The sequence below is a fragment of the Watersipora subatra genome, chromosome 9, assembly GCF_963576615.1.
Source record: "Watersipora subatra chromosome 9, tzWatSuba1.1, whole genome shotgun sequence".
Classification (NCBI taxonomy): domain Eukaryota; kingdom Metazoa; phylum Bryozoa; class Gymnolaemata; order Cheilostomatida; family Watersiporidae; genus Watersipora; species Watersipora subatra.
Window position 1 is genome coordinate 52067588 of NC_088716.1, and position 18290 is coordinate 52085877.

An 18290-nucleotide genomic window follows, 5' to 3' on the forward strand; every position below is an offset into this window, starting at 1 on the left:
AATGATCCTTACATGAGTAGGTTGTAACTAAGCAGGTTTAGCACTGTCTAGTGACACTTGGAATTTAATACATTAGCTGCTGTCTGGATACCCAGCCGGCAGCTCTTCATCTGTTCCGTTGTTAAGCTAACAGCAACTTCCATTTTCACAAGCCCTGAAGGCTGAGTTACATTCTAACATGTTTTTCTCTGTTCTTTAGACATACTCATCTAAAGATAGTTGTGGGCCTTCATGAAATTGAATTTACCTTATTTGACTTGATAAAGCATTTGGCGAAGCTTAGCGGTCTTATTGGCCCATTTTTCTACAAACTACAAAAGTTTTTAGTGTTGTCAATATTGGTACAGACGAAACCACACGCAGGAATTTGTGCGGTTAAGTGTGTACATTGATGGGAGTAGATCAGCTAGCACGCTAGCAGTGAGCTTAGCCTAATGACACGCTTAATAAAGTGTGTCACAAGGAAAGTGTGTAGAGTCTGGGAAAGATATTCTTGACCGGGTCATACACACTTTCCATAAGTGGGTATGACCTGGTGAAGAATATCTTTCCCAGACTCTACACACTTTCCTTGTGACACACTTTATAACACAATTCAGTTCGACACTCCGCTTTCTCTTGGCACTCATTCATCTATGCTTTCCTATCACCATTCTTCAAGCGATGTCCACGTCGTCATTACTCGATAAAGCGATTCTAGCTCTCCCTGAGCTCTGACTTTGACTTGAATACTTGTCAGTTTCTGTGCAGGAATTCCATCCACCCAAATTGTTGCTTATGCAAATGGCACACTAGAGAAAGTGGTACTCGTGTTTGTTTTCCATAGTTTTAGGTGTTTTGACTATTCAGAGATTAGGAAAAGACTTTTATGCCCGTCCCCTGCAACCTGCTGGCTTGAGAGATTCACGTTCATCTATAGGGTGTGCTATGGTTTTTGATGCTGAAAATTGGATGTGTTAATACTGACTACGCATAGAAAGTGTGCGTATTGGTCTGTGTATCTCGTTTGGATTCCTGTCACGTACTTTTAACAATTGTGAAAACTTACTGTAGTTCTTGGGATTGTTGAAGTATATGATAGTAAATTAGAACCAAATTGTAGAGACCTCGTCGACGGTGGACATGCGCACACAGCATCATTACAAAATTATAGTCTGAGATTTTAATTAACTTTAATTTTTTTCTGTAAATGCTACAAATGATTTTATTGGATTCGTTCGCGATCTATTAACTAATAAGTAGTAATTAATGTATCAATCAGCTATTGTTTAAAGTGCTGTGTAGAAGATAACCGTAAATCTATGTATTCGTAATCCTAGGTGTGTTTACACTAAGTTTTTAGGGCATTCACGTTTTTGCGTTCGATGCTGAACTATTAACCATAGAGGCTCATTGTCTAGCGAAGACATTTTGTATTATAGGTGATTTCATTAAACATGTTTTTAGCATCAGTCTGTTCAATTTATTGTTTGTAAATTAGTCAACACTCAAACAGTTTTTACGCTGGTATCACTGTGTTAGTATAGCTCGGTTATATGTAGTTGTGCCCAATATTTATATCCCTTTTTGGCAGTCAGTGGCGTGTGCTTTTCACATGCCAATCTTCAAACTCTTCGTGTGGAAAACTCTTCAAAGTAAAATGTTTATGGTTCCATTTATACCGATCCTTTATGAAAAAGGTGTTATTGATTCGCTTAATAAATATTTGAACTTGATATAACTGAGTTGGAATTACTCACGCCGAAAAGAGAACAAATAATATGGACTGACTTTACTGGGGTCTTTATTCTAACCTTGACACCGCGAGCTCTAATTGGTCACAAGACTGCATTTTTCAAAATGAGATACTGTTTCATTTCATACATCTAGACGCCAAAATTACCACCCATGATTCTAGCGCAAATAATTGTTCTTTACACGTTTATAATGCTAGCATCTCGGATTTTTAGCGTTTTACAGGCTGGTGTAAACTCACCATGAATGATTGCTTATCGCGTACCCCCAGCCAATGATAGATATTTTACGAGTAAGGTGAGTAAGGTTACGCGTAGGAAATGTGAACACACCTTAAATGGCATCAAGGACAAAGGAACTAAGCCCTTTATAACAAAGGAGTGAAGCTCAAATAATAATCACCGGATTATGTGAGGCGTGGTAACCGTTGAATAAAATGGGACATGGAGTTGTGACTTGCTAATGAATATATACACATTGTATGGCTCTGTTTCTTTGAAATGTCTTATTAGTTCTTGTATTAGTATTTTGAATAATGCAAATAAGCTTTGTAAAAATCATGTTGTTTAACTCATTTTTATGCAGTCCTACCATCTTATCAAGATGTGGGTGTTGGTTATGTTTCTCAATCGTTGAACCAAAAAATGTTGCTGATTTTCAGGGGTTCTCTCCACTGCCCTCGAGAAAGGAGCAACTCGTGTGATCTCTGGTGAGAGTTCGAATCTGTCAGCTGGCAAGTCTCGCACTGTATGTATAAACAAACTACCTTGACATTTTCATATGAGTGCATAAAAGCACTGTTGCATACTGTCATAACACCTGCTAGCACTTTTTGATGCCAATTGCTAATTAATTACAAACTAACAATAGAAAGTAGTAGAAACTCAATAAGCTGTAAAAATCTATTTCCAAATTTTTCATAAACCTAGAGAGATGGTTACTAAAGTACTTTTGGATTTGTCAGATAAGTTAGAAATTTTGGCGATGTTTTGGCATTTATGACCTAGAAACCTTACAAGTGTGAAGCCATAGTTTTGTTCAACTCACACCTAAAATCCATACATATACTTTATGCAATCTATAGAAAATTAACTGAAAAACACTTTTTATTAAAATGGACCATATCTACACTTGTTTGTAAAGTCTGTCTCATCATATTGTTTCCTGATGTTTGCTTAAAAAAGATCTTTTGCATTAGTCACGAAGATAACCTAAGCCAAAGGCAATATAGTGGATATTCACTATTCATCATAGGACAAAGCAATATCTATGATGGTTCCTAAGTAAGCAGGCGCTATTAACTAGCAATTGTTTTTGCTGACAACAGCTGCCAATCGAGTACCTTGCATGTCAGAGTTGGTAGGCAACGATTATCTACTGCACAGTCGTGTTACCTAGAATAAATAATCAAGCGGTTGCCATGGTTACAAGATAATGTTGCATTTTCTCAAGGAAAGCTTTTAGAAACCTGGCGTCTTGCCAGCATACGAGTAAACAATTATTGTATTTTCCTTCTTGCTATAAACTTCATCATAGCATCTGCTAATCAGCTCTTTACTTGTTCACTCTGGCAGGTAAGCCTGCTGCCATCGAGAGCCGACAGCAAGTCAGTCGGAAATGATGCCATGGATGATGATACTCGCATAGTCGTTACGGATGCTACCCTTGATGAGAGAGAGTCGGACGGAGAGATGAGAGTCCTATCGGATGTTGCTGTCGAAGAAGAGCTCGTAGAGGAAGGGGAGATGGGAGGGATTGAAGTTACAGGGACGGAGATAGAGGAGGAGGAGGTGACTACCTCAGAGGTGGCCGATGAGAACATTATTTAAACGCCTGACTTTGAACTTTGTATATTTATAATTGTGTATGGATGTTGAAGATGTGTTGTTTGTCCTTTGCATTTTTGTTTCTATATTTTTTCATAGCTAGCTTTGTAATAACTATTAATAGATACCGGAGACTTCTCTCGAAACAAACAATTCTCTAATATCGATATTAGTGTAAGGTGAAAGCGTTTGATTTTGTGTTTTTTTTTGTATATATTCTCTCATTTGGAGATGACACATTGCTAACTTATATTATGATTACCATGTTATCATTACTGTATAGTAAACATGCCCAAATTACAACCTCAACATTGTGCTATTTGTGGTGCTAATGTTTGGAAGTCTGTGGTACCGGTGAATCGCTATAGGTGCTTTTAGTAGCAGGTATCAGGAGGGTTTGGCAGTGCGAAACTATGCAATCATAGAACGTATAGTTAGAAACGAGCCTTCACTTACTGGTCCGCTAGCTGTTGGTGTGGCAGTATATCCAATCTAGGAACTGGCTAATGAGATCATTAGAAGTGTGATAAAGCTTCATTCACCTTTTCTCTGATTCATTGCCTGTATTTAATGACTCCTTGTCTCATAATGCAATTTTGTGCGTCCGTACTCGTTCCCCTCAGTCGTGTTTGTTCATTGTCCACGGAAAGTCCCAATCAGACGATGTTCGCTAGTAAAGTAGTTTTGTAACATTTTGAATCCTAGTCTTGTACATACAAGCGGGTTCCCTGATTTTAGACCATATTACAAACTTTCAATCAACTGTAGAAGTACCTTGAATAGCACAAGTTTTTGTAAATGAATATTATTTTGAAGTTCTAAGCTTGTAAACAACAATGAAAGATAAAAATCAAATAAAGAGAATAGTTCTTATTTCACTATCCAAAAAGTGATGTCCTAGAGGTAACTAAAGAAACATAATAATTGCAGTACACCGAGTCTACTAACTGAAGTGTCTTTTTATTAATAGAAAACTAGCTAGTTTTAGCATTAAGCTTTCTTTGCTGACAATAAGAAGTTTTTGATCTTTGTTTCCGAGCTTTCATTACCAAAAACTTAAATCAGGATTTCATTGCGAACTAATATCCTGTTGGCAGCCATTTTTCTTGTGTCTGTCAGTTTAAACAATGATATATAGTCACCCAGACAGCCCCCCAGGGGGCTGTATATCATTGGTTTAAAATGCTCCCAGTTTTTTGATGATATTTTGCAAACTAGTAGCAACTGACTAGAAGCTTTGAAATTATACAAAAACGTATCATGTGGAAAGCGGCCAAATTTTCGCGACCCTACATAAACCGCAAGTGGAAAAACTAAGAAAAACTACCCAGTCTAGTATTCTCGGGTGTAGAGTGTGGTGAGAAAACAATACCTTGAATTATCTTGAGCCCAGGTTACAAAGTGTTAAGTAATATACAAGTACATGTAGATGACAATTGCTTTGGGTTTATGCTTCTAATCTTGTTTCCCTCAGTCCATAATCGCGGGTTCTGGCTAGCTGCCATCTGATAATCTGCCAGCTCTATACAACTATACAGTAACATTTATCTTCAACAATAAAAGTATGTTTATTAGAACACGTGTTAGTTGGCTGGTCGAGTAGTAGAGAGGTTACAAGAGAAATTTTCTTGAAATACAGCCAGATTAAATACACCGTAAATACAAGTAAGTGAAACTTCACATTAAAATTTCTTTTTCTGTATAGATAATTGATTATTTCAACTATATAGGCCGGCCACGTTTAAAAAACACAGATGCATTCTCAAAACCAGCGCTTGAGTCATTTTGCTTGGAATGATCTTCGCTCACTCTTCAAGCTGTGCGGGGCGCGAAGAATGCTTTTGATGGCCTTCTCAACAGTGAGAATATCTTCTACGCTGATCAGCGCAATTATTTATAGATATTAGTAAGCGTTCAATGAAAATTAAATAAGATATGAGCTGGCTTGTCCTTCCTCTGAGCTTCCGAGTTCCATTCAACGATTCCGATTCCGGAGTGGTTCTGCCTCACTGCTTGGCCGAATCACTGCGTAGCGCTTCACCACCTGAATCACCTCAGTCTCCTCTAGCAAGTCTTAACAAACTGGTACTGGTCTGCTGCCAAACTTCCATCAAGGATACCAATTCTTACACGAGGACAAAACGAGCATTACTGGTGGAAGTTAAAGTTATTTGGAGGGAAATATAATATTGACGGTGGGCTTCATACAGCTACCTGATGGCGTGGAGTATGTACAGTTTTGTCTTGCTGACATGTGTCACGGGTAAGCTGATATACTATTCATCCCAAATTGACCAGTTTCCATAGATACAAGGTGCAGATTTTATGCTAGGTTAGTATGAGCCCCTTTCTAGACCTTTATTATAGGTATATTTCATCTGTAAATGATGAATCTGTAACCAAATACAGAGTGTTTTACGATATTGCTTTGTGTAAAAGGTATGCTTTATAGAACTAGCTTCTGTCATAAAAGACCTTTTCTGCCCTGAATGTTATATGCAAGCTCATTATGGTGCTTGTATATATACATCGCATAGACTATTCATGAAATCTGTACACACACATACGTTGTGTAGTATTGTTGTGGCATCTGTACACATATATTATATAGTAATGTTGTGGTAACAGGACACGTACAGTATATAATATTATTGTGATATTTGTACACATACATGTACATTATGTTGCTAGATTATGAAGTCTGTACACATAGATAATATAGTATTACTGTAGTATCTGTACACATACATCATATAGTATTACTGTAGTATCTGTACACATACATTATATAGTATTACTGTTGTAGCTGTACACATACATTATATAGTATTACTGTTGTAGCTGTACACATACATTATATAGTATTACTGTTGTAGCTGTACACATACATTATATAGTATTACTGTAGTAGCTGTACACATATATTATATAGTATTACTGTAGTATCTGTACACATACATTATATAGTATTACTGTAGTATCTGTACACATACATTATATAGTATTACTGTGGCAACCGTACACATACATTATATAGTATTACTGTAGTATCTGTACACATACATTATATAGTATTACTGTTGTAGCTGTACACTAATCTCAAACAGCTCCAGAGTTTAAAAAGTATTGTCTTAAATACATCCTAATATACAACTATTATTCATCCTAAATGTTAGATGTCTACAGCTCTGTTAATTGTCTAGCTATACGGCTCTATGGCATTCATTCTCTGTGCCAGAAATTTGTTAACTAGACTTACATATATAACTCAACAATGAGCCTAGTGGAGTATCTACCTTCATTATACCGTATTATCACAGTATTGTTCAGCGTGTTATATTAGCATCTCATGACCTTTTATAATAGGTCATGTATTATGGCTGAATAGAACAACAAAAATACATGAAGTTTTACAGAAGTAGTTTAGAAGTAGTTAATAAAAGACATGAACTAGTACAGATGTTTATCACATTTATAAAACAACAAGTAGAATGCATATTATACGTGTTTCGATACGCTTTTCGAGCAATTTATAGAATACCTGAAGTAATACGTATAGATGTTTATGGTGTTTATGAAACACTCTATAGATGTTGTGGTTGTTTATGTAGGCATTCATGTTTGCTCGAGGATGAAAGCCAAGCAAGTATTTTACTGTTCTATACGCACTCTGTGCTAAAAGCGGCTACTAATGTCTGATTTCTACAGTTGCAGCTGCTCAATTTGACACAGAGAGTCTCATTGATCCTGGGTTCTCATTTGAAACATATCCAACATTAACGGCTATCAACAACAGAACCCTTCAACCGTACCATTTCGCTACAAGTTTACCAATATACTACTCGCACATCTATGGAAGCTTAGAATCATCAGTTACAGGGGTAAGATGATTAGGTGATAAAATCGGTAGACCAAAAGCTTTTTCTTGTTAAGCAATGCAAGAAGTTGCCCTCTCACGGTAAATTATGTGAACAGATGCCTGTAGGCGAGTTCATGGTATTTCACCTCTGCGTTTAAACATTAGTATGTCAGGTGTTGTTGCTTAAATAAAAGCTAATTTATTTATTTGTTTGCTCACTAGTTTTAGAATCGGTAACTTTCTTCATGTTTTTTTTATAGAACGTTACACAGATTAAATACATAGCATCAAGTTCGCTACCAATTCTATTCCAAATCTGGGACATGAAAAATGTCAGCAATCCACAGATTAAAGCAGTTCTTCCAGTCATCCCTGAAGTTGGAGGTGACGATATCAAAACAGCCATACCAACAGAAGATATTGCCATTGAGGCCGGAGACAGGATTGGGGTTTGGGTTGAATACAACTACCCAGTTGGAACTTTGTATATTTTCAATCAGGTTGGTTTCCAGAAGGTTCTATAAACCGAAGATGAGACATAGTAAAATTATATATAAGATTAACAAATCTGTGTAAATAGAATAACATTTGTGAAATCTCGCTTTTATTAGTTGTATACTGAATTTAAAGATTTATTGCAGGTTTTTGCCATATTTGAGTTCAATTTAAAACTTCAAATGAAGTTACTTTGGCTGTATGCTAGCCACAAATAGCCAGTAACATTCTAGTTTACCAAACCCATTAGACTCCCCAGCTATGTCTATAAATCATCCTTTTAATATAGCTAAATAATGACTCGTTGGTTGTCATAGCAACAGCGAAGTCTGATTGATGATCTCATTTTTATAAAAAATTGTTGATTGCGAAGTCAATTGAAAATACCAACACCAAGATAACGTCTTGACTTTTTTAGACATCTTTTTAGCTGAAGACATCTTTTAACTCATTGCTGAAGACATCACAGAAACGAAATTAAGAATCTTAGTTTATGCTTTGATGGCAAACTGTGTTCCAATGTCCGATCTAGTGAAGCATTATTATCAGTGATGTAGTGCTATTCTAACTCTCCCTAACTAAGTTATGGTTAGAAAATTTGTGTTTTTTAAGTATGACTATAGTTAGATTTAAAAAATTTTCGAATTTTTCAATTCTCAAGGTATATTATAGCTCTATTTCATTGATTCGAGTACACTAATGTCGTTATAGTCGACATTCAATGGCCATTCAATATAAAAACAGCATGCAGTAGAATACAGTGATGTAATGTTCATGTAACGTGGCAAGATTGTGATCCTAATTGGTTGGTTCAACTTATTCATTACTACAGATGTGCTCATTTCTCATATCATATACATGATTTTAAAGCCCGGTAGGCTTTGGCGACCTGGGTTTTGCCACGGACCCCACTGGGGGGCTTCCAGCGCCCCCTAGGCCCCCAGCTGTTTCAACTGCCACTATGTGACGGTGGAGTCGCGCTGCAACTCTTGGTCGCCTACATCCACTTATCTCAACTTTACAGTTATGGTTAAAAAAAAGTTAGCACTACATCACTGATTATTATACAGCCCTCTACCGACCTTTTCGTATACCACGATGACTGGGATACTAAGATACAACCTCAGGACGCCCCCGCAGGTGCGGCAAAAAAAGTTACCAGCGGGTCCAGCTCTGCATACATCTCTGCGTTAGAGCTCACTATAACTTATGAAGGTAAACATAACCTTTTGCTACAGAGTCACTGTTACTGTCTATAACCTCTGGTAAGAATCAGCCTCTTATAACGGCCATATTCTGCAGCAATTGACAACTCCCCATTTTAGTGCCTTGTCATTGAATCGCAACATTTTTGTATTCTCCACTCCAAGAGAAATACAAATGCTACAACTAATTGTAAATTGTGAGTCAACAAATTTATTATCCTTTATAATCATGCATAAGGAGTCCTCGAGTTACAGCAATCTCGACTTGAGCTGTTTCGAGGTTACGAATGCTCCCCATAAAAATATCTAAAATAATATTTAACGTTATTCCATCTCAGAGGCACTTACGGCATACAATTGTGAGCTAGTCTTTAGCATGCAAGCAAGGAATACGCGTTGTTATGCTTTTGATGGAGGAAGACGGCATCAGTAATATTTAGATTTATTATTAGTAAAATCATTTCACTAATACATCATATTTGTTGTGCCTTCCGATTCTCGCTCGATAACCTGCTTGAGGTATTTAATAAAAACTTCTGACCTTCATTATGACCCGAAAGCGCAAGACAGATTCTTCTAATGTTTCAAGAAAAGAAAGGTCATTATGGCGGTTAAACTAGTTGTTAATATGATTACAGAGTAATTATTCAGGATGTTCCGACTTACACAGAAATTCAAGTTACACCGCGCCTTAAGATCAAATCAACGTCATAAGTCAAGGGGCCCCTGTATTTAGGTTATAAATTACTATAAGCTCATTTTAGTAATAGTACGACTAACCAGCTGGCAACTTTGTAACCTCAGACTAATGCTTGCTGTGCGAATAGACCAAGTGTTTAAACTTATACCCAAAATTAGGGATTTTTGCTAAAATCATTTAACAGTCTTGTAGCATAGAGTACCCCAACCCTTAAACCATAACTGTCATGAACAGCTTTTATCGTATTTACTAGGTAAATCAGACACGCTGATTCCGATTTTGTACTCAAAATAAAGATTAGTCCACTAACCTTCAAAGTCATTTAGGCTTTTTTAAAGCGTTTCAATATTCGTTTCGAAAACAACACAGTCGGCATTACAAGCTCCGCCCATAAATATGTGACGAAACCTAGCTTTTTCAGGAACGGAAGTTAGGAATGTTTAGTCCGATTTAGAATAATAGAGATGGGTGTCTTAAAACCCATTATTATCTAAATCCAGTCTGTAAAATAATTTAAGTTTTTTATGAAAGGCATATAGACTATTTAAAATTGCTCGTAGTTTGTTACATGACGTTTAAATGGGCTGGACGCCGAGAAAAATGAGCTCAAAAAGCGCGGTTTTATCACAAGCTAGCGTTGTTATCGCGTGTTTTTAAATATGCAATGTTAAATAGCTCTTCTACCTTTCAGAAAAGACTGATATTATTTTTAAGGCTGAATTTAGATATTAATGGATTTTAAAACACCCATCTCTATTATTCTAAATCGGTCTAAACACCCCTACGTAACTGATGTTCCTAAAAAGCTAGGTTACGTCACGTATTTATGGGCGGAGCTTGTTATGCCGATCGTGTTGTTTTCGAGACCGATATTAAAACACTGTAAAAAAGCCTTCATTACTCTGAAAGTTAGTGGACTAATCTTTATTTTGATTACAAAATTGGAATCAGCGTGTCTGATTTACCTAGTAAATATGATAAAAGTTGTTCGTGACAGTTATGGTTTAAGGTGTTGTTTGTATGCTTCATAGCACTAATCAAATGGGTTATATTTAGTTGCCGCTCAAACCACTACTACATCTACTACCACTACTACCACTACTGCTACAACCACTACAACCACAACGTCTGCTACTATCACAACGCCTGCTACAACCACAGCACCGACTACACCAGTACCCACCACGGAGCCTACCGTAGCTCCTACTGATACAACCCAAATTATGAGCTCAATCAAAACTTCAACTGAAGACACAACATTAGAGAAACAAAATACTACTTCTTCTCCCAAAGTGTCTACTGATTTTGCCTCTAGCAATGAAACGGCATCTGGTAGCAAAGGATTTCCTAGTAAGTCAAAAAAAAGTTGTAACTTTTTGTTTGTCGCTTGCACTGTGTTTTTAATGTTTGTGTTTTTTTTGTCTTTTGAATAGATATTGTCCCCAAGTTTCTATTATAAATTTTTAAACGGCTCTTAGAAGACCACCCTAATTTTGTTGCATCTAGCTATAATTCTATACTATTATTTTTGAAAAAAAAACTTTCAAGCAAACTATTTGAAACTTTACTTCAGGTGACAACTTAGCACATGGTGGCCTGATCCTAATGACTGTTGCTATTGTATCAGTTAGCTGTTCTTTAGCAATCTTACAAGAATAACTTTTTCAAGAATAGTTGTTTCTTTAACACAACCGGGCAGTATTTTTAAAGTGCATTCCTTCCTACTACACCATCCAAAAACCACATAACAGAAAGTTTAGCGCAATCTAGCCTGTCATCCAAGTGTAAATCATTGAATTGTTTATTATGGTGATCTGTAGGTATTTCCGGCACTATCCTTTACGTCGTCATCGTCGTACCTACTGTGACAGCCTTGATCATGATTATCTTAATCACAGCAGTTGTCTGCGCGGCGTAAGTTCACCTTCTTTCATACACTTTTTCTTTACAGCTTTGTTGCTTCTCTATTAATAAATCTTATTTTGACATGTTTTGTCTGTCTGTTAGTCCGCTGTAACGTTATGCATTTCCATACTTTTTTGAAATTTAACATTCATTTGCTGGATATGCTCAAGTGTGTTTGTTTGTGTAAATGTGTGTTATGCGTTTTCAAATCTTTTGGTCAATTTTATCCATCCTTCATTTGCATATACTCTGTGCCTTCTGCTAGGTGACTAAAATATTTGGTCCCAGAACTTCATCCCATTTTTGAGAACCAACCTTTTAAACAGCTACCTACGGACCCTCTGATTAAAAATAAAAGGAACCGCTAGACTTACTACTAGTTTGTAGTAATTGGTCTTTGATTTAATGAAAATCTATAATACAATAAGCCTGTGGAACTAGCATGATAACTAAAATTTCTTCCAATGGTTTACATATAATCATTCTGCTAACAGGTGATTGAAAAAGTTAAATCTGAAAACTTAATGTACCTTCAATTTGAAGCGAAAAAAAACCTCTGTTTGTTTACCAACAACAACAACTACTGTTCTATATGTAGAAAAAAACAAAGCAGGGAGATAAAGAATTTCGCTGAATTAAAGAGGCAATATCATATGGACGGAGCCATAAGTACAGAACCAGCGTCTGAAAGGATAGAGGACCTAGAGTTGTCAGGTTCTCTTAGATACCATCAGCCCAATGTGAATATAGCCTTTCAATCAGACACAGACCTGGCAGACAGAGGTCGGTACCAGGTGAGCCGCCAGAGCCCCATAATGAACATGCAATCAACCAAAATTTAGGCAGAGATTATGCACTACCTTTTCTCATCTATCAATTCATCCACGTTATTTTCTAACATTCAGCTAAGGGAAGATCATTAAAGCTGCAGCTTATGATGAATATTACCCTCTCCCCATTGTCTAGACTTTTAGCCTCCTACCTGTTACATAGCTGACAGCGTCAGCAAGTGTGTGTCTACTAAATTAACAATTCAAAACTTCTTTCAAGTCTAAGTGACTAGTCATTTTTTCTACAATCAACCATTCTACAGCAATTTACCTGACATCTCTATTAGAAAATCCTACCTTGTCATTGTGTGCTTCTGTTAGTCTCCATAAACACTATGTGTTCCGCATTTTTGGGCCGAATTAATCCAAACCTCACACTCATTTGCTCTGTGCCTTCTGCCAGGTTGCCAAAAATATTTGGTTTCAAAACTCTGCCTGGTCAGTGAGAACCAGTCTGGTCAGTGAGAACCAGTCTGGTCAGTGAGAACCAGTCTGGTCAGTGAGAACTGGTCTGGTCAGTGAGAACCGGTCTGGTCAGTGAGAACCGGTCTGGTCAGTGAGAACTGGTCTGGTCAGCGAGAACCGGTCTGGTCAGCGAGAACCGGTCTGGTCAACGAGAACCGGTCTGGTCAGCGAGAACCGGTCTGGTCAGTGAGAACCGGTCTGGTCAGTGAGAACCGGTCTGGTCAGTGAGAACTGGTCTGGTCAGTGAGAACCGGTCTGGTCAGTGAGAACCAGTCTGGTCTAGAGATTGCTCCTTCGCATACATTATGGACAATTGCTAGCCTGGGCATGGCTCTCTTGAGGGGGGAGAAAGAGCTCTTTCTCCCCCCCCCAATAGAGCCATGCCCAGGCTAGACAATTGCACTCAATGAAGACGTTCATGGATTGTTGTTGTAAAAATAGAGTAGCAATTTACGTTGAAAATCTACACATGTGCTGCTGGCTATCTGATATGAAATATAAGAGATCTCTGGCAATGCCGGCACACAATGCTAGTTAGCATCTTATAATTACCGCCTTCCTTTGTTACATATTAACTGGCTTAACAGCTTTGGAAAACATTGCTTCTGTTTAGCATCTCACACATCTGACTAAGCAAAGATCTATCAGATCAATTCACCAGGTTGACTTCATCTAGAGCAGTGGTTTTTAATCTTGTTGGACATACAGTTTCACACACGCTTTCACCAATTCCTTCTTTATTGAAAATTAAAATAATTCACCTATGATTTTCTTTGCATTCAAGGCAGGCAATGTTTTACTGGTGCACCAAATAAACTTTGCACAAACATCACTGCGCTAAAAAAGTGACAATACCATGCATGAACTCACAACAATTTACACCTTTTTTTATAATGACAACCTTGTAAATCAGTGGGGCTTTGGCCGTTGCCATTGAGCAATTTGCTCCAAACACCTGGTTTAGAACTACTGATCTAGAGGAAAAAAATTACCTATGTTAGAAATAACATGGCAAGTGTTTGGTAAGATCTCAAACAAATAGATTATCTAGTGACCCAATACAGGACACTAAGCACTCTGGCAACAGCGAGTGACACCTTCTCACCAGGATGCATCTTAGCCATTTTAAAAACCATTTCCTGAATGTCCTACCAACAACGTCCTTAAATATTAAAATCATGCGCACATTTCTGTGGCAATTGTCATCAGTCATGCGTCAACTATCTCTCTTTACTCTTGCTCTATCAAGTTACAGTAGTTGTTTGCTAATCACACATCCTCTCTTACCTTAGAAATACTGTCAGTTTCTCAAGTTTCCTGATAAGGTTAATGGGTAGTGAATAACATCATATGACATGTTCCGTTTGTGACTTTGTGTGGAGATCAGAGGTGTGGTGAATATGCAAATAGATACAACTGTAATATAAGTGCTCTACGGTGAGATGCTATTCCTTGAGTTACATATCATATAGTCGAAAAGGTATGAATCCCGTCACTTATTCTTGTAAAGAAATTAGACTAAATTGTGTTGGTGAAAACAGAATTTAGTCTAAAACACACAAAAAAAACAAAGTAAATCTGGACTTTCCGTAAAACTTCTATTCGAATGCTACTATTTTTTTTCAAGCACCACAATAACTTTCTATATAAAAGGTTTTACTGTATTATAACGAAGTTCTCGTCACTTCATACCATAGACCTATTAACTATACTAATATAGTATTGTTAATAGTAATAGTATAGTTCATAGGTCTATGCTTTATACAAGCAACTTCTCTCCAGCACACTATCAGGGATGATGGCGCCATATGGAAATATTGGAAAATAGTTTTGTTCGTCATTCTGTAGCAAGCAACTCTAGATTGTGGCCAGTTCAGACTACAGTTCAGACTACAGTTCAGACTACAGTTCAGACTACAGTTCAGACTACAGTTCAGACTACAGTTCAGACTACAGTTCAGACTACAGTTCAGAATGCAGCAGAACAAAAACAATAGAGCCGCATTTTAACAGTAAATGAGACTTATTTTTTGTTAAAATGTGGTGAATTCATTGAGTTTTAAGTACGCTGTAGTATTTGGTTGTTCAACTATAAAAACTGGGTTCGTATCTTTACCCATATTTGAACCTTGAAGTGGTTACGGCACTCACTCGGCACAGCCAGCTAATCCTATAGAAGGTTTGACCTTCTATAAAAGCTGATTTTCAGACGTCAAAGTTTTGTAATGCTCTGATGAATGTGCCGTCAATGTGCCGTATTACAAAATCATAATATTTAAGTATTATAGAATGATTCAACTGCTTGTACAGGTAAAAATGAATCACAATATTAGAGAAATCCTATATTTGCTATGAGTCCATCACTGTTTACAACTTAGCAAGTTGTATACTCGTAGCTTTCTGTTGGTTATGAATTCAAGTTTTATGGCATAGGATGTAAAATACTGGACAAAATGAAGCCATTTTAGTAAGCAACCAGGTAGTTCCCTATAAGCAGTTTTACTCTTTAGTTGATATTTTAGTACAATGTCTTATGAAGTAACTTTCCTCCTGATTCACGTGTATCGCAGTAAGACAGTGTTAATCCGGCACTACGTAAGTGATTATCTGTGATAACATGGTTTACAACACAAACTCATTTGCGTTCACGTTGGGGAGTAGTCCGTGACATTGCGTTCTCATTACACAAAGAAGTTGCTGGAACAATAAAATACTAGTCCCACAGCAACTATCATGAAGGGAAATATAGATTAAGCAATCCGTGACAGCCAATCACCATCGCTGAAGCCGTGCCTGTTGCACAGACTGTTATGGAGAGTCAGCAAAATATCAGAAAAGTTTGACAGCTGCAATGTTTTCAGACATATCCGCATCGCCTCCGCAACATCATCAGTTTGTGGTGAACATAGTCGACGATAATTTCTGAGGGAACAACCTCGGCGTACAGTGATACAGTGTGAATCAGCCTTTAGTTGGCATTGTAGTTGAGAGGCATATAGTTTTTTCTACTCGTTACTGTTTCCTCGATGAACCTGTTACAATGCTCACTCAATATTCAACTGGCAGGTGGCCTGTTGAGGTTTTGTTGTTGCTCTCAGTGTGTAAGATCGTATGGAGTTTGCCTTATAAGCCACCTTGGTAGAGCTATTTCTTTATATAGGTTACAAGGTACCCTGGCTATCTTAGCTACGGCAGATCAACACCTGGTTCCCATAGATTATCTTTTAACCCTTTTTTTATTAGTCTGGTCATTAATCAAGCCTTGTGGTTAGGCCAGGATTGATAGTTGAGAGTCAGGCACATATGTTGGTGTCTTCTAGTTTATTGACTGTCATCCACAGGTTAATGCTAGTTGCTAGCTCATGGAGTTTTGGACTATTCACTGCTTATTTTCTCTGTTAATGTTGCGACTTATTAAAACTTCTTAGCTGAGCTCACTCAGTCTTCAACACAAGGGAATAAAAAAGGAGGCACACTAACAGTTAGTTATCGATAATGTTAGTAAATTTAAAGAATTAAGGCTATTTTGTTGAGCTAAAACAATCGATGCTGTTTTGCTGAGCTTGGAGCCGAGCTCCTTTAGTTTTCAACTCAAAAGAATGGAAAAAGGAGTCAGACTAACAGTTAGCTATTGATAATGATGGTAAACCAAAGGAACTAATTATATTTCATCAAACTAAAATAATCAATGCTCCTTTTGCTCAGAAATAAAAATCTTCTCAAGGCATAAGTTTCCTATTACTATTAAGTGTTTCGATTTGTCCATAACATACCAATAACTGTTATCACAACTTGCACTGCATTCTCAAAAATCCTGACATCTTTGAATTTTCGACCTTTAGCAGACACTTGTGGTACTCTTTTAGATGGCTGATGCCGGATCAGCAAATGGATTTAGAATTAGAAACAATGTGGAAGACAGTGATTCGCCACCAGGATCTCCTGATATGTATAATAATTTAAACAGAAATTTATCTAACGGATCAAATTCATCAGCAAACAAGTTTGGTCATGAACTCTACACTCAGTGCTAGCTATCACACGAACATCTTACCATATCCACATTGTAGCTACGACTACTGGAACACTGTTTTATCAGTAACTGATATTCTCTTCCACTGTCAGCACCCGCTGATCTATAGTGCCATTTATGTACGATTACTATTATTTATGCTTGTTGCTAATACTGTAAATGTATAGTTAATTATATAGTATAGCAATTGTGGCTCAGTTTTTTATCTCTAAAACATTTTATCAGTTGAGAAATTGCATGAGCCAAATGAGTTTGTTTAATCAGAGCTTTATGTTGAGGAGCGTGGTATGAATGTATGTAGCACCTATCTATGTTATAAATCCAAAAGTTATCTCCTCACAAGGCACAACTGAGTTTAACAGCTCGCATCATCTCAGATGAGCTTAGCTGTTTTGTTTTACAAAAGAAAGTTGTAGTTGGAAAAAAGTTTAATAATGGTTATTTGTTATGGGCTGTGGTTTTCAAATAGTTGCATTCTAACAACAAAGAAAATATATGATGATTTATTGCTAATATGTGGTAGATGTCGCATTGCCATTTTCCCTATCATTAGTATAATATTACTTCTTTGTATCTCTTAGTTGACATCATCACTCTAAAGTTACCTTGCCTTTGGTTTTAGTCTAAAAAGATCACACAACTCCAATGTGGAACACAATACAACATAAATGTTTTCTTTATGGTAAACAGAAGCAGGCAAACTGGTTCAAGCAAGAATGGTTATACGGTTCAAGTTGCAATTTAAAATGGAGTAGGCCTACTACAAAACTCGTTTGGAAAGAAAAATTTGTGTTGAAAAGAAAAATGCAAGGTCTGACAATCATTCATGTCTACTCAACAAAAACACGGAATATGAAACGATATCAGGGTCAAGTAGATTTGTGCTATCACTCTCTTTCATGTACAAGCTAAACTAGCTCATTTGTCAACAAGTTTGATTAACACTACTTTTTATGTATGTCTGATCTTAGAATGGTAATATCAACACTGAGAAAATAAAAAAAATTAATGTTTGTCCAAGCAAGTTCACATGTAGGTACAAGTGGAGACAAATCTGAAAATTTCTTTAGCGGCGATTCATACAGTAGCACAAAAAACTTAATTAGCGTGACAAAAATTATCACCTTTGCGTTTATATTTCTAGATTAAACCTGTGACTCCATTTCATAAGGTTTGAACTTTCGGGCCAATTTCTCGCTAGTTTAAGGTCGACCGCTAAAATAACTCCAAAGTTTTTT

At 37.0% G+C, this 18290-nt stretch overlaps 3 protein-coding genes across 4 annotated transcripts in view; 2 read left to right on the forward strand and 1 right to left on the reverse strand.

The window, feature by feature from the left end:
* Positions 1 to 3861, forward strand: part of LOC137403861 (zinc finger protein 26-like) — a 29784-nt gene extending 25923 nt beyond the window's left edge. Inside the window, exons 26-27 of the mRNA XM_068089953.1 lie at positions 2396 to 2481; positions 3309 to 3861. Of these exons, the coding sequence (XP_067946054.1) occupies positions 2396 to 2481; positions 3309 to 3563 (341 nt within the window). The 3' untranslated portion in view covers positions 3564 to 3861. The remainder of the gene's footprint in view (positions 1 to 2395; positions 2482 to 3308) is intronic.
* Positions 1 to 18290, reverse strand: part of LOC137403636 (charged multivesicular body protein 1B2-like) — a 233842-nt gene that overhangs the window by 38220 nt on the left and 177332 nt on the right. The window lies entirely within an intron of this gene.
* Positions 5481 to 17565, forward strand: LOC137403954 (uncharacterized). Of its 2 annotated transcripts, none has more exons than XM_068090085.1 (8): positions 5481 to 5823; positions 7269 to 7441; positions 7680 to 7919; positions 8985 to 9129; positions 10876 to 11169; positions 11640 to 11733; positions 12323 to 12507; positions 16886 to 17029. In XM_068090085.1, exons 1-8 carry the CDS (start codon positions 5778 to 5780, stop codon positions 16891 to 16893), a joined length of 1185 nt encoding a protein of 394 aa, XP_067946186.1. In that variant the 5' UTR covers positions 5481 to 5777; the 3' UTR covers positions 16894 to 17029. The 2 variants fall into 2 exon arrangements, with proteins under 2 accessions (XP_067946186.1, XP_067946185.1); XM_068090084.1 differs by having other exon boundaries at positions 5499 to 5823; positions 12323 to 12518; positions 16886 to 17565.

Bases quoted from the DNA above. Each gene is read 5' to 3' on its own strand.
- LOC137403954 (XM_068090084.1), top strand. From the start codon at position 5,778: ATGGCGTGGAGTATGTACAGTTTTGTCTTGCTGACATGTGTCACGG. The intron at 7,920-8,984 runs GTTGGTTTCCAG...ATTATTATACAG, and splicing joins CTTTGTATATTTTCAATCAG to CCCTCTACCGACCTTTTCGT. The intron at 11,734-12,322 runs GTAAGTTCACCT...TTCTATATGTAG, and splicing joins ACAGCAGTTGTCTGCGCGGC to AAAAAAACAAAGCAGGGAGA.